We start from the raw sequence: 13,421 nt of genomic DNA, 5'->3' as shown, positions 1-13,421 counted from the left end.
AAACTGTGGGAAAAAGAGGAATATGTTGCCCCATATTTAACATTAAATATTGGTCTAATTTCTTAAGTTGTAATTTAGAAGACTGCTGCAAGTTTTTGGGTGCAAAATTAATGACGTGAAACTTATAAATGTGAAATAAGTATTAAAATGGTCATTCAAGAAATGTACATGATAAAGTTTTACTGCTATGTATTTTATCGTAGCTCTGCTCACACATGAAAATATTGTTCAACAGAACTTTTTATCCTTGAAATCTCACTGATTTAGATACTGGAACTGTACCCAATTTGTTTTTCTTACCGCAGCATAGTCTTAAACTACATCAGAAGTTTTTAATGTATAGTTGTGTCCTATTTTCTACATTGTTTTTGCCCACTTGTTCCAAAAAGTGTGTAAAATAACTAAAAGAAAATTTACCTGAGATGTAGTGAGGAGAATATCAGTGAAACTAAGTCTTTTTGATCTTCAAAGCTTCTGCCCTTGGGAGACTTAACTGGCCATTTCCAAAAGCTCATGAGCAAAGCAATGGTAAGACAGCCAGCCGTGACTAAGGCCAGTGAAATATCCCAGAAGATACGTGTGGTAGCATGTACATTAAAGGGTATGGTTAATTTTATACTTGCAATTTCTAGATAAAATTATATAAGCTTCTTTACCAAACCTATGTCAATATTGTCCACTTAACAGCACTTAGCTACAATTTGTTGTAATTAATCTTTATTGTTCTCATGGGAAAGTTCCCAATGAAACCTCCATCCCAACATTCTCTGTTTTAATTGTATGTAGTATACCATAGTGATATTTCACATTTTTATAGCACATCTCGTCATGCAGCACTTTCTTTAATATATGTGTAAAAATTGCTGTTGAGAGCTGCCATTTCTGACAATGTTACCTGGGCTGAGAGGACCTTGGAATGGAAAAATACCATACAATGACTGGAGCAAGTCTTACTTCAGCAGAACTGTCGCTTGGTCAGCATCTTTTATGACTTTTATGTTTCTTTTTTTGTTTGTCATTCTTGCAAAATAGATGGGTACTCATGCAGCCTGCCAGACTCTGTCTGGGCAATTAGGGGCAGTCACTGCCACTCTTGGGACCTTCTGCTGCCATGTTTCCAGGGTCTAAAATAAAATAAGCTGAAAATAAAAAGAAGGTGGCTAGTCATTCTTACGGTATGGAAAATGAGTGCTACCACTGCACTTCCCATTTACCTTGCAATCGCTCAGCCACTTCTATTAACTGCAAGCGGTAATGAGTGTGCATAACCATGAGTCTGCCAGCTTGCTTGTCATAAGGATAATTTGAGTAATCAGAATTAGCTTTCTAGCAACGGCTTCCAACTCTTGCCAGTGAAGGAATTTGTGTTGATGAACCTTCCAATACCAAAGCTGCCATTATGTCATGGTCTTCAAGTTTCAGGATGTGGCAAATAATCAAATGTTCCTTAGATTCTAAAGTAGACTTCTGGGACAATTTGAAAATCAGAAATTGAAAGTGGCAGCAGTTTTATTTGATAAGACAAAAATCAGTGATGAAAAAAACTCTTTACCCGTTCTTTTAAATTCTACTACATATTCCAGTGCAAGATGTGGGCTCTGTTTTGCCTGCACACAACTAATGTTTTTGGTTAATTGATTAACTGGACTGAAACCTTGAATTTTCTGTTGTAGAAATTTTTCAAGTAGCTCTTACCAGTTTACAAAGTAATGTTACAATATTTGGAGTTATATTAAATGCTGTTAAGTGAAACCTGCCACCCCTGTATTTCTCTATCTCTACTTTTCTACCAGGTAAATCACTGCTATCATTAGCAGATAAGAAAATGTTTTTCTGCTGTTCCCTCACTTGAAATGTCTGTAATGGGCACCAGAAGCATCAGTACCTAGATGCAGTGCAAAATGATAATTTATTTTCACGGGGACTTATAAATATAGTGGAACTCCAGTAGAGAAAGTCAAGTCAGTTAAATGACTGTCATGGCTGGATTTGTGATTCACTTGCTGAGTGCTGATTGGTACCTGTATGACTTGGATTTGCTCAAGTGACTTGCTCTTTCGTAATTGGTTGCCATTTTAGTGTAGCACTTAGCATTACAAAATAAGCATAAACCTGTAATTATGAGATGCTGCAAAAACAAAAAAAAACCACCCAAAACAACCTACTTTCTGTTTCTGTCTAAAAAGAATGTACAAAGGTGAAAGGAAATGATAAAATGGTGTGGAATATGCCTTGTCCTGCCAGTATTATGAATTTGGTGGAAGTAGGATGCTGTTACACAAACAGAAGCTCCACTTTTTCTGCAACAAGCTGTAAATGAATATGACACAAAGCTTTCTTGTCTCAAATCCAAAAGACTTGTCTCATTTAGATGTGTTTAATGCATGTTGGCATCTGTATTTTCTTGATATTATGTTAAAATTGGAGCCAGGCAAAGCTTTTATTAAAACTAAAGCTTGGCTCCAGTTCTGTAGTCATTCTTGATTTCCTTGGCATATGGCAGCGTCTGTGACTTTCTACACCAAACCTTTCGTTATTGTCAGCAAATTTTACAATACAGAAATTGGCGTTGGTGTTCTTGCACTTCCCTTTCTTGGCAGAACTGGCAATTCATATCAGTCTCTTAAGCTGCATTCAGTAAATATCAACAGACATAATTTGCTGTGTCAGCAATTCAAATTTTTAACTAATGTTTTTCAATTTGTTTTTCCTCATTTTCATTTGTCCTTTTTATTGGACCAGTTTCTTTACTTTGTCCTCACTTCCAAGTTCCCCCCACTGTGCTTTCCATGCACATTTCTTTCCCACTGAGCTTGTATACAAATATTAGAGCTCTAACTCACACTTTTGTCAGCAGGATGTGCCGCCTCTGTAGGCACACTCCGTTTAAATGAAAAGCCCCTTGGCATTACAATAAATCAAGTGATTAACAAGAAGCAAAATGCCAACCTCTGGCTTTTTTCTGTCCCAAAAGCTCGTAGCGCACTGTAGCAAACTGAGTTTTCTATCAAAAGGCAGCAGTAAATGTGTATCCTGAGACATGAGCACTGTAATACTGCACTGAGTACTGTAATATTGGACTGATACATGGGGAACCTGGAGAAACCTGTGAATTTTCGTATTTCTGACAGTAAAAGCTGCCAATATCAGACAAAGCCAGTCAATGAGGTCCAGATCATGTACAGCAGAAAACTGTGTTTGTTGTGAACTGAACAGCAGAATACGCTATCATAGTGCCCTGGATTATGCACTAAGTAGCCATTTAACTCTAGAGAATTGTGCTGCCCAGGTTATAAGTTATATGTGGCTGGTAGTTGGACATAGTTTTGTTTTTCTCTGATCATGCCTCCAGTACCTTGTGCTGCCTTGTGTTGACCAATGACTAGCTGACTTTCTGTGGTGTTCAGACAAATCAACTGCATTATCCAGCTTTTGTGCTTACCAATTTGCTTTTGATCATTCACCCAGAAAACAGTACTATCTATTCTTTGGAAGTGCATGCATTCTAAATATAATACTGTATTGAAAATGTAACTGGAATACAGGTAGAACTGCATTTTATGTTGTGTCTTTTACAGTCATTTATATTCTATATGTGTGCAGAGACAGCAGTATTTGCTTCACGTTCTTCTGCTTTTCATCTTTTAAAACACTAAGAAAAGAAAGAAGGACAAAATTAGATGGAAAATTGAGCTATTTTTAAAATCTTAAGAACTAAATTGTAAGGAAAGGACCAAGTATTAATTTGTCTATATGTGTGAGATAAATAGGTTTATAGATATTAAGGAAATACTCATTGGAACATTTCTTTAGAGCTTCAGTGAACCTTGCTGTCCTTTTCTTTTAGCTAATGGCGATTAAAATAATTTCTGTTTTCTTTTTCAACTTCATATACATCTTGGGGGCACTGCATATGCTGAAATTATAGAATCATAGAATAGTTAGGATTGGAAAGGACCTCAAGATCATCTAGTTCCAACCCCCCTGCCATGGGCAGGGAAACCTCACACTAAACCATATCACCCAAGGCTTCATCCAACCTGGCCTTGAACACTGCCAGGGATGGAGCATTCACAACCTCCCTGGGCAACCCATTCCAGTACCTCACCACCCTAAAAGTAAAGAATTTCTTCCTTATATCCAGTCTAAACCTCTGCTGTTTAAGTTTCAACCCGTTACCCCTTGTCCTATCACTACAGTCCCTAATGAAGAGTCCCTCCCCAGCATCCCTGTAGACCCACTTCAGATACTGGAAGGCTGCTATGAGGTCTCCACGCAGCCTTCTCTTCTCCAGGCTGAACAGCCCCAACTTTCTCAGCCTGTCTTCGTATGGGAGGTGCTCCAGTCCCCTGATCATCGTCGTGGCCTCCTCTGGACTTGTTCTAACAGTTCCATGTCCTTTTTATGTTGAGGACACCAGAACTGCACAAAATACTCCAAGTGAGGTCTCAAGAGAGCAGAGTAGAGGGGCAGGATCACCTCCTTTGACCTGCTGGTCATGCTCCTTTTGATGCAGCCCAGGATATGGTTGACTTTCTGGGCTGTGAGTGCACACTGCTGGCTCATGTTCATTTTCTCATTGACCAACACCCCCAAGTCCTTCTCCGCAGGACTACCATGAATTTCCTTTTTGCCCAGCCTGTAGCTGTGCCTGGGATTGCTCTGACCCAGGTGTAGGACCTTGCACTTGTCATGGTTAAACCTCATGAGGTTGGCATCAGCCCACCTCACAAGTGTGTCAAGGTCCCTCTGAATGGCATTCCTTCCCTCTAGTGTATCAACAGAACCACACAGCTTGGTGTCATCGGCAAACTTGCTGAGGGCACACTCAATTCCATTGTCCATGTCAGCGACAAAGATATTAAACAAGACCGGTCCCAACACCGATCCCTGAGGGACACCACTCGTTACTGGTCTCCAGCCAGACATTGAACCGTTGACCACAACTCTTTGAGTGCGACCATACAGCCAGTTCTGTATCCACTGAGTGGTTGACCTATCAAATTGATGACACTCCAATTTAGAGACAAGGATGACATGTGGGACAGTGTCGAACGCTTTGCACAAGTCCAGGTAGATGTCAACTGCTCCACCCCTGTCCATCAGCTCTGTAGCCCCACCACAGAAGGCCACCAAATTGGTCAGGCAGGATTTTCCCCTAATAAAGCCATGCTGGCTGTCACCAAGCACCTTGTTGTTTTTCATGTGCCTTAGCATGCCTTCCAAGAGAATCTGCTCCCAGATTTTGCCAGGCACAGAGGTGAGACTGACTGGTCTGTAATTCCCTGGGTCATCCATTTTCCCCTTCTTGAAAATGGGGGTTATATTTCCCTTTTTCCAGTCATCAGGAACTTCACCTGACTGCCATGATTTTTCAAATATGATGGCCAGTGGCTTAGCAACTTCATTCACCAGCTCCTTCAGGACCCGCAGATGGATTTCATCAGGTCCCATGGACTTGTGTACATTCAGGTTCTTAAGATGGTCTCGAACCAGATCCTCATGTACAGTGGTCCCAAGGTTTAGGTTTTCACAGTTCCTGCATCCGCCTTCCAAGACTTGGGTGCTGCAGTCAGAGCCTTTGCCAGTGAAGACCAAGGCAAAGAAGCCATTCAGAACCTCAGCCTTCTCCAAGTCCTGTGTAGCCAGTTCTCCCGAGAGCTTCCAGAGGGGGCCTACATTGTCCTTAGTCTCTTTTTTAGCCGCTACATACCTATAAAATCCCTTCCTATTATCTTTAACATCCTTTGCCAAGTTTAGCTCCAATTGGGCCTTAGCTTTCCTATCTTGGTCCCTAACTTCCCGGACAACATCCCTGTATTCATCCCAGGCTGCCTGTCCTTGCTTCCAGTATTTATAAGCCTCTTTTTTCCTGTGAATTTTTCTCAGCAGCTCCTTATCCATCCAAGGGGCTCTCCTGGCCCTCCTGCTGCACTTCCTTCTGGTCGGGATGCAACACTCCTGAGCTTGTAGCAGGTGATCCTTGAATATTAACCAAGAGTCTTGGGCCCCCTTGCCCTCTAGGGCTATATCCCATGGAACCTTGCTAAGCAGGTTCCTGAAGAGCCCAAAGTCTGCTCTCTTGAAGTCCAGGGCAGTGAGCTTACTGCACGCTCTTCTCACTGTCTTGAGGACCTTGAATTCAACCATCTTGTGATCACTGCATCCAAGACTTCCCTGAAGAGTCACATTTCCAATGAGCCCTTCCCTGTTGGTGAGCACGAGGTCAAGCAGGGCACCTCTCCTCGTCGGCTCCTTTATTGCTTGCAGAAGAAAGTTGTCTTCCACACAATTGAGAAACCTCCTGGATTGCTTGTGCCTGCCTGTACTGTTGCCCCAACAGGTGTCAGGGTGGTTGAAGTCCCCCATGAGAACAAGGGCCTGTGAGTGTGAGGCTTTTCCTGTTTGTCTGTAGAGTTCTTCATCCACAGATTCCTCTTGATCAGGCGGTCTGTAACATATTCCCACAGTAATGTGTCCCATCACCGATTTCCCCTTAACCCTGACCCACAAACTTTCTGTTAACTGATCACCTGTCCCCAGACAGAGTTCCATACTCTCCAGCCTATCCCTAACATAAAGGGCAACTCCCCCTCCCCTCCTACCGGGCCTGTCTTTTCTAAAAAGCCTATAACCTTCCATTCTAACACTCCAGTCAAAGGAGCCATCCCACCATGTTTCTGTGATGCCTATTATATCATATGTACAGGGATATACTTTCAATGAGAAGGACTCTTAAGTGATGTTCTAATTCAGTGGTATTTCTGTAACCTGATTCCTCCTCCGTATGTTCTCAGTATTCTAGTCTAGAGCTAATCTGAAACACAAGACTGGATTGCAGAAAGAATCTGGCTTTCAGTCAACCAAACCCTTTTCTGCAGAGAAGTGAAAGATAAAGAAACAGATGTAATTACTGTAATGATGGGTTAGACCTTTAGATTCATGCTGCAATCAGTGATTCCTGTGGTGTTCTGCTGCAATCATGGTTTAGTGCTGACTAGAGAGACAAGACAGGTAAAGACTGTGAAACACTCCATCACCCCTTGATCTAAATGCTTACAGGAGAGTCATACCTCTCATTTGCAGATGGTGGAGCTGGCTCCAAATTTAAGGGCAGCAGAGTGGATTGTCTTGGAAGGAGAATCTTGGAATAGTTTTCATGTGTGCATAAATTAAATAAATAAAATCCCCCTAAATTAAACCCTCCTCTCCTGGGACTTAGTAGTAAGCTGCAAATTATTTTTAATCATACGAGGCTGTTGTATCTACCAGACACATAAAAACACACAAGCATTACAGATGGCGTACAGTTAGTAATCACAGTTTAGTAATCACCATTTAGTCTTCAATAATCACATAATCAAAGAGAAAATTTCTATTGTGTAGGGATATGCTTGCCAGAGCTGTTATATTTCCAGGGCCATCAAATCAATGCCAAAATCATACTTTCAGAATTTCTTCTTTATTTTCAAAGTCAAGCTTGAAAATATGTGTATGGCATTAGTAAATTTATTTTTCTTCTGAACCTGAGGGATTGTTGAATAATGGATTTAAAATAAGTATTTCTAGTTGATGCTGATTGAACTCTACAACCATTTTATAACCATTCAGGATAAAGGATATTGGACCTTATCTAGAAACTCATTGATGCAGTTAATCCTTATATCTGTGAGCTGTGTCAAGGAAGTGAACTGGAACTTTTGCATAATAGTTACAGAACCTCATTCATTTAAATCATGATTATCCCTGGAAAACAACGAAATATTAGCTCTGGTAATAATTTTTTTGTAGACATCACAGAGATTAAAAGCAGATGTTTTGCAGAACTACTGAAGTGAACCTTCCATGGTTTGCAAATGTCATAATGTATAGAAATTTTACTAATTTCACTTTGAAAATGAGTTTGCATCATTATTTGTCACTTTGCCAGCCCATATCAGTACATTCTCAAAAGAGTTCATCTGGTTAGAAGGATATCCTAGCCAAAGGATACCAAAGATATGTTTCGTTCCCTTTGCCTCTTTGTTGCAAATAAAAAGAAGATGAGTAGGTTGTTGATAGGACTGATGTCAATCAAAGGATCATTTTCTCCTTTTTGATATGCTGCAGTAAAAAAGGGTTTCATTTACACCTGGTCATTAATTGCCAAAAGCTGTACAGGACACTTCATTCCCACTCAGTTTCTGGGTTTGGTTATTCCCAAGGCTGAGCAAGAGAAGTGATAACAGGAGAGCCTTAGAGATACCTATAAAGGCAGTGATAATATTAGAATGCATTCATATGCCAGGCAAGTTATTTAGCTTGACTTAAGAAATATTGATGCTATAGTTCACACTCTAGCTACTTCATAGTCTCATGACATGTGACACTCACTGCATGAACAAAAACATTTGACAGCATACAATAACCTCAGTTAATATTGCTGTATTCATGAGAAATGTTTTATTTCTGTGAGTAGTGTATATTGCTGTTGTACTTGTGCTGGTATATTGAATTTTTCTGGACTCCATATTCGTAATCATTCCATTAATCTGTAGTTAACTTCCACACCATAGCTTTTATTTATGTTCCTTAACTAACTTTGAAATGCAACTCGAAGGTTTCATCCTTTTGGAGGGAAAGGTTCTCTCCATCTTCCAGTTAAAACTTTTGGTGTAAATGACTGAGACCAAGCCTGTGGCTATTATGAAGTATTAATCTGGTTTACTTTCTCTTCTTCTAGTTAGAAGCCAAGGATCATACAGAGATAGTAGGTATGTTTCAAGGAATTTTTAGTGTTCAAAAATAATAGGTGCAATCAGAAGATAAGTACAGGATGGATAAACAAGTAAGGATGGGTTTCTGAAACCTGTTTGTTATGGTCACAGCAGATTTACATTTCAGTAGATAGTAGCTAACCCCTTAATCCTTTGTGTGATTCTCCGGGACTGAAGTATCACACATTCACTCCTGTATAAATCCTGTGTGCTATGCTGGCCAGCATTCTTACTCTGTTAAAAGGTAGAAGTGGTCCTTGTCACTGTTTATTCAAAGCAGGTGATGAATACAACATTAAACATTTAAATTCCCCTTTGGGCCCAAAGTTAGGTTTACAAATGCAGCTTCTCACAATTAAAGTGTTCCGAAGACAATATCTGCATGACAGAAGTGTGTTAGGGTGGGATGCTGAGTAAGGAGAGGAACAGACACTATTGGTTATCTGTTGTCAAGCCAGTGATTATGGGTTGCAGTCTGGCTAGGCATGGTTAAGTTCATTTGTATTTATTACAGGCAATGGAGGATTTTGAGGAGAAAGCTTAAAGAAGAAAAGATGGTGAGCAGTGAAATGGAAAAAAAAATAATGTTGAAGTGCTTGTCAGAAAAATAGATGTTTGAGATAGTTACTAGTGGTGCAAATGTAGAAGGGTGACCTTTCAACTGACAATGCTGTAGGCTGAATAGATATCAATGATGAGAGACCTTTAAATGTAAACAGAAGAAAAATAAGAGAGAAGAAGATCTAGCTTTAATTTTCTATCCTCATGTAGATAGAAGGATTTCCAAAGTGCAAGACCTTAGGCGTTTTGTCTAAGATGAGATTGCAGTAATGAAGTTCTGAAGTGATTCAGGCTCAGACAATTGTTTTGGCATTGTAGGCTGAGGTGAAATGTTGTATTTGGGAGCTGTTCTGCAGGATGTTCATAGTAGCATGTTCATAAATCACATATGTCAATCTTTAGTAGTTTAATTACCATTAGAATTTTGTGTCATGATAACAAAGTATCAGAGGCATTAATTTTCTTTTCCACCCTAAGAAAACTATATCAGAAAAAAGAAAATAAGATTTTCCTTTATTCCATATTATCCCATAGAAGATGATCTTTCTTTAGCTGCAGAGCCTCTGTGTAAATTTCTTTTCCTAAAATGATCCCTTTCAGTGTTCTCCTACCAGCTTAAAAGAAATAGCATCGGTCTCATAATGCATAGAAAATGTTTTACAGAACATGTGTTAAGGTAGTTTTGAAACCTAGAAATAAAATTGAAAGAAAACAAATACTGTCTAGGGATCCAGTCCCTACAGAAACGGTAGGATTGAAGGATATGGCCTTCAAACACTGTCAAATCTATGAAATGAGCAGACTTTTAGGAGGGCAAAAGGTGCATATGCCTTCTAAGTTTACAATGCCATTTATTTTTTTAATTGTGTTTAGGCATTTGGGTATATGATTATAGAACCTTTTTTTAATAACATTTTTCTTAGCATATGCAATATTCTCATTATTGGGGAAAGACAGGAAATTAATTTTAAAAAGATGGTAAAATGTACTCCCCTATTAAAAAGTAAAAAAAGCTACTTAGAGAAATATTTAATGTTGAGTAAATATCTAGAGAGTAAAGAAGACTTGTGGAAGAGGCAGAAGGAACAGGGAAATCATAAGGACAGTTGAACATCACGGGAAAGTTTAACTTTTGCTATCAGCTTTATTACTATCCAAATCCCAGGCATATGAGATACCTTAGGTTGTCTAGAGTGAGTAAATTTCATTCTGGAGCACAGAGGCCCACACCAATGAAAGAAATGTGATCCTTAGAACTTGTAACATGATCAGGTTTAAATGGGTAGTTTGTGGGCTATCTTTTATATTAATACTTTAATGTGAAGATCTAGGAAACTAGAACTGTATACAACTTGTTTGCTTTACAAGATTTGTAAGAGAGGAATTCACTGTGACCTTTTTTCCTTTTTTTTTTTTTTTTTTTCCCTGTAGCTGGACCTCTAGAACTTCCTCTCTTTGAGCTGATCCCATCACAAAGACAAGTGGTTTTTCATGGAGACCGCTTGCCATTTCAGTGCACTGCAACATATGTTGACAATACCACCCAAGTACACTGGTACCATGCTGGTCACCTGATTGAAACAGATGAAGAGAGAGGCATATATGTGGAGGAGAGCATCATTCATGACTGCTGCTTAATTACACGGTAATGTATACCCCTTGTAATAGTCAGACTTACAGGCAAAGTGGACAGATTCAACACTTACAATAAGCCTTATTAAAACATGCATCAGGAATTGTTTTTTGGAGCAATTCAGTTGCATGCCTTAGTCTGAACACACAGAGGTACAGATTTTTCATAGCTATGAAATTGTATATCTTGTGTCTAAGCATCCAGATTTGATCAACCATGAGTTTAAAACAGATCAAACCAGTTTCTTACACAGTAAACCATGAGATTAAACTGAATTTAGAATAACTTCAGTAACATGAGAGTGACTTACAGCCAAACTACTTCTTCATGACACCACCTAAATGAATTGTGATCTTCCTGTGAAGAAATATCAATTTAAAAGGCTTATATTATTTTTTCAGAGGTTCCAATGTACTGCAACCTATCTTCTTTAGTCATGTCATCACAAATCTGTTTCTTACTAAAATGTTTCTCACCTTTCTGTGGCTTTCAGCATCTGTGTCTCTGTGTTTGAGACACAGAGACCTACAGAAACCTTTCCTGATGTGAAGAATGTAAGAGGAATGAAATAGAGTAGGCTTCTATAAAAAAGGAACAACTAATATTTGGCAGTGAATATATCATTCCACTTTTAATTCAGTTTTCCCTTTTAAATCTTAATAAATTATTATAAATTTGTGTGCTTACTTCTGGTTTTCATCATAAAGTATTGGCTTGTCACTAAAATCTACTAAGCTGTTGCATATATCCTTTTGTCCTCTGCCAGTTTCCATCGAAAAAATTGATGATTGATCAAAAAGAAAAAAGTCTGATTCTGTGTCTATGTTCTGCCTTTCTCTTTGTGGATGACAGAGTGAAAATAGCTATGCTAATTAGCTCTGGATCATCATTATCATCTTTTCACTCAACCAGTTTCTATTAATATAATTGACCTAAAATGCTTCTTGAACTATCAAATGAAAGTTACGAAGGGAGTCAAAGTAATTCCTCTCCACTGGGGTCATTTTGGCTTTATTAATATTGTCTCTGATTATTTGACCCCTTTTGGAGTCCTGTAGATCTAGAGGTGTAGACCTGACCTGTTTTTGCAGGTACTGGCTTTCTTCTAATACCAATGCGTATGGCTGTAGCGAATAATGAAAAAGAGTGTTAGGCCAGTTAGTATGGTAATGCCAAGTGCATGAACTATTATATAACTGCCAAGTCACTTAAATTAAATGTTCTCCTTATTTCCATTATATCAAAATTAAAAGACATGCTGTTAATCACCTTATATTTTTCAGCTGAACTAATTTTGCACTACATGAGCAATTTGTAGAGTAATAAACTGAAATTGTCTAAAAATGTTAAGATTTTCAAAACAGTTATTCTTTTTAAAAAGCTGGTTTAGAAATAGCTACACTGAATTTTACCTTATATTGCTTATATTTTGCCAGACTGTTAAATAAAAATCATTGTCTACCATAGCAATATTTTAATAAGGATGGTTGATCTGCTACTTACCTTATTTTCTGTGCCATTTGATAGGTGACCTTGATGCTTATGTTGCAGCATGCAGTGGGACTAGGTATTCAGAAAGAATATTCTCGAAATGCATCATCATATTTGCAGTTATAGTCTGGAAAAATTCTTTGACTTTTCCAAATTACGTGATACAGACTGTCAAAATGAGACAAAATATTATTTAATTAAGATCTTTATAAATACTGATTTAAAAGTGTATGAAATTTAAATTGCTCATTAATTTCAGCTATGTTTTACTTTATTTTAAAGTAGGGCATCAACACTACCTTAAAACATGCAGCATAGTTCTTATCCAGTCAAAAATATTCAGGCAGTCATGTCTCTGCTTTGATCAAAGGGCTGATCAAAATTAACTTACTAAAGGCATGAGACATCTATACTTTTGAAACTAGCTTTTAAAAACAATACTGTTTTGAAGTCAGTGATTTTTTAAATGTAAATTATATGGATTATTGTATCTCCATGTTGAAAATGCGAAAATATTGGCCCAGTTATAATTGTAAAAACTTTCTTCAGGATTTCTTAATTTTAATCCCATCATTATAACAATATATAATGGAACTCAGTTTGTATCATTATTACATGTTAAAATAATACCCAATAGCATGCTTATTACATGTTACAGTAGTATGTAATAATATGCTTGTTACATGCTATAACACACTACCTTGTGATAGCTCTTAAGGCTAAATCAAAGTTGTAGAAGACCTCTTGAAACATCAGAAAGACAGTGTCTTCCTGAGGTTATCATGTGTTAAGGATAGGATTTGGAGTAAAAATAAAGGTAATTTACTTACAGTGTCATATTTTGCCTACTCTTTACCGCAGATGCCCACTGTCTGTGGTTTTCTGTGATTGCACTAAAGGATAGGCTTTGGCTTGTCCTGCTTAGCAATTTAAAGATTGCTGAAGCTAGTTTTGAACAAAGAGGTGTAGTCCTGTTCCAA

At 38.2% G+C, this 13,421-nt stretch overlaps 1 protein-coding gene across 1 annotated transcript in view; it reads left to right on the top strand.

The window, feature by feature from the left end:
- LOC101868186 (adhesion G protein-coupled receptor A3) overlaps positions 1-13,421 on the top strand; it is a 279,070-nt gene that overhangs the window by 118,813 nt on the left and 146,836 nt on the right. Inside the window, exon 7 of the mRNA XM_005144065.3 lies at positions 10,749-10,962. Coding sequence (XP_005144122.1) covers positions 10,749-10,962 — 214 coding nt within the window. The remainder of the gene's footprint in view (positions 1-10,748; positions 10,963-13,421) is intronic.

This window comes from Melopsittacus undulatus, chromosome 4 (assembly GCF_012275295.1).
Source record: "Melopsittacus undulatus isolate bMelUnd1 chromosome 4, bMelUnd1.mat.Z, whole genome shotgun sequence".
NCBI classification, from domain to species: domain Eukaryota; kingdom Metazoa; phylum Chordata; class Aves; order Psittaciformes; family Psittaculidae; genus Melopsittacus; species Melopsittacus undulatus.
Note: the sequence above shows the minus strand (reverse complement) of the source record. Positions and strands in the feature narration are given on the sequence as shown.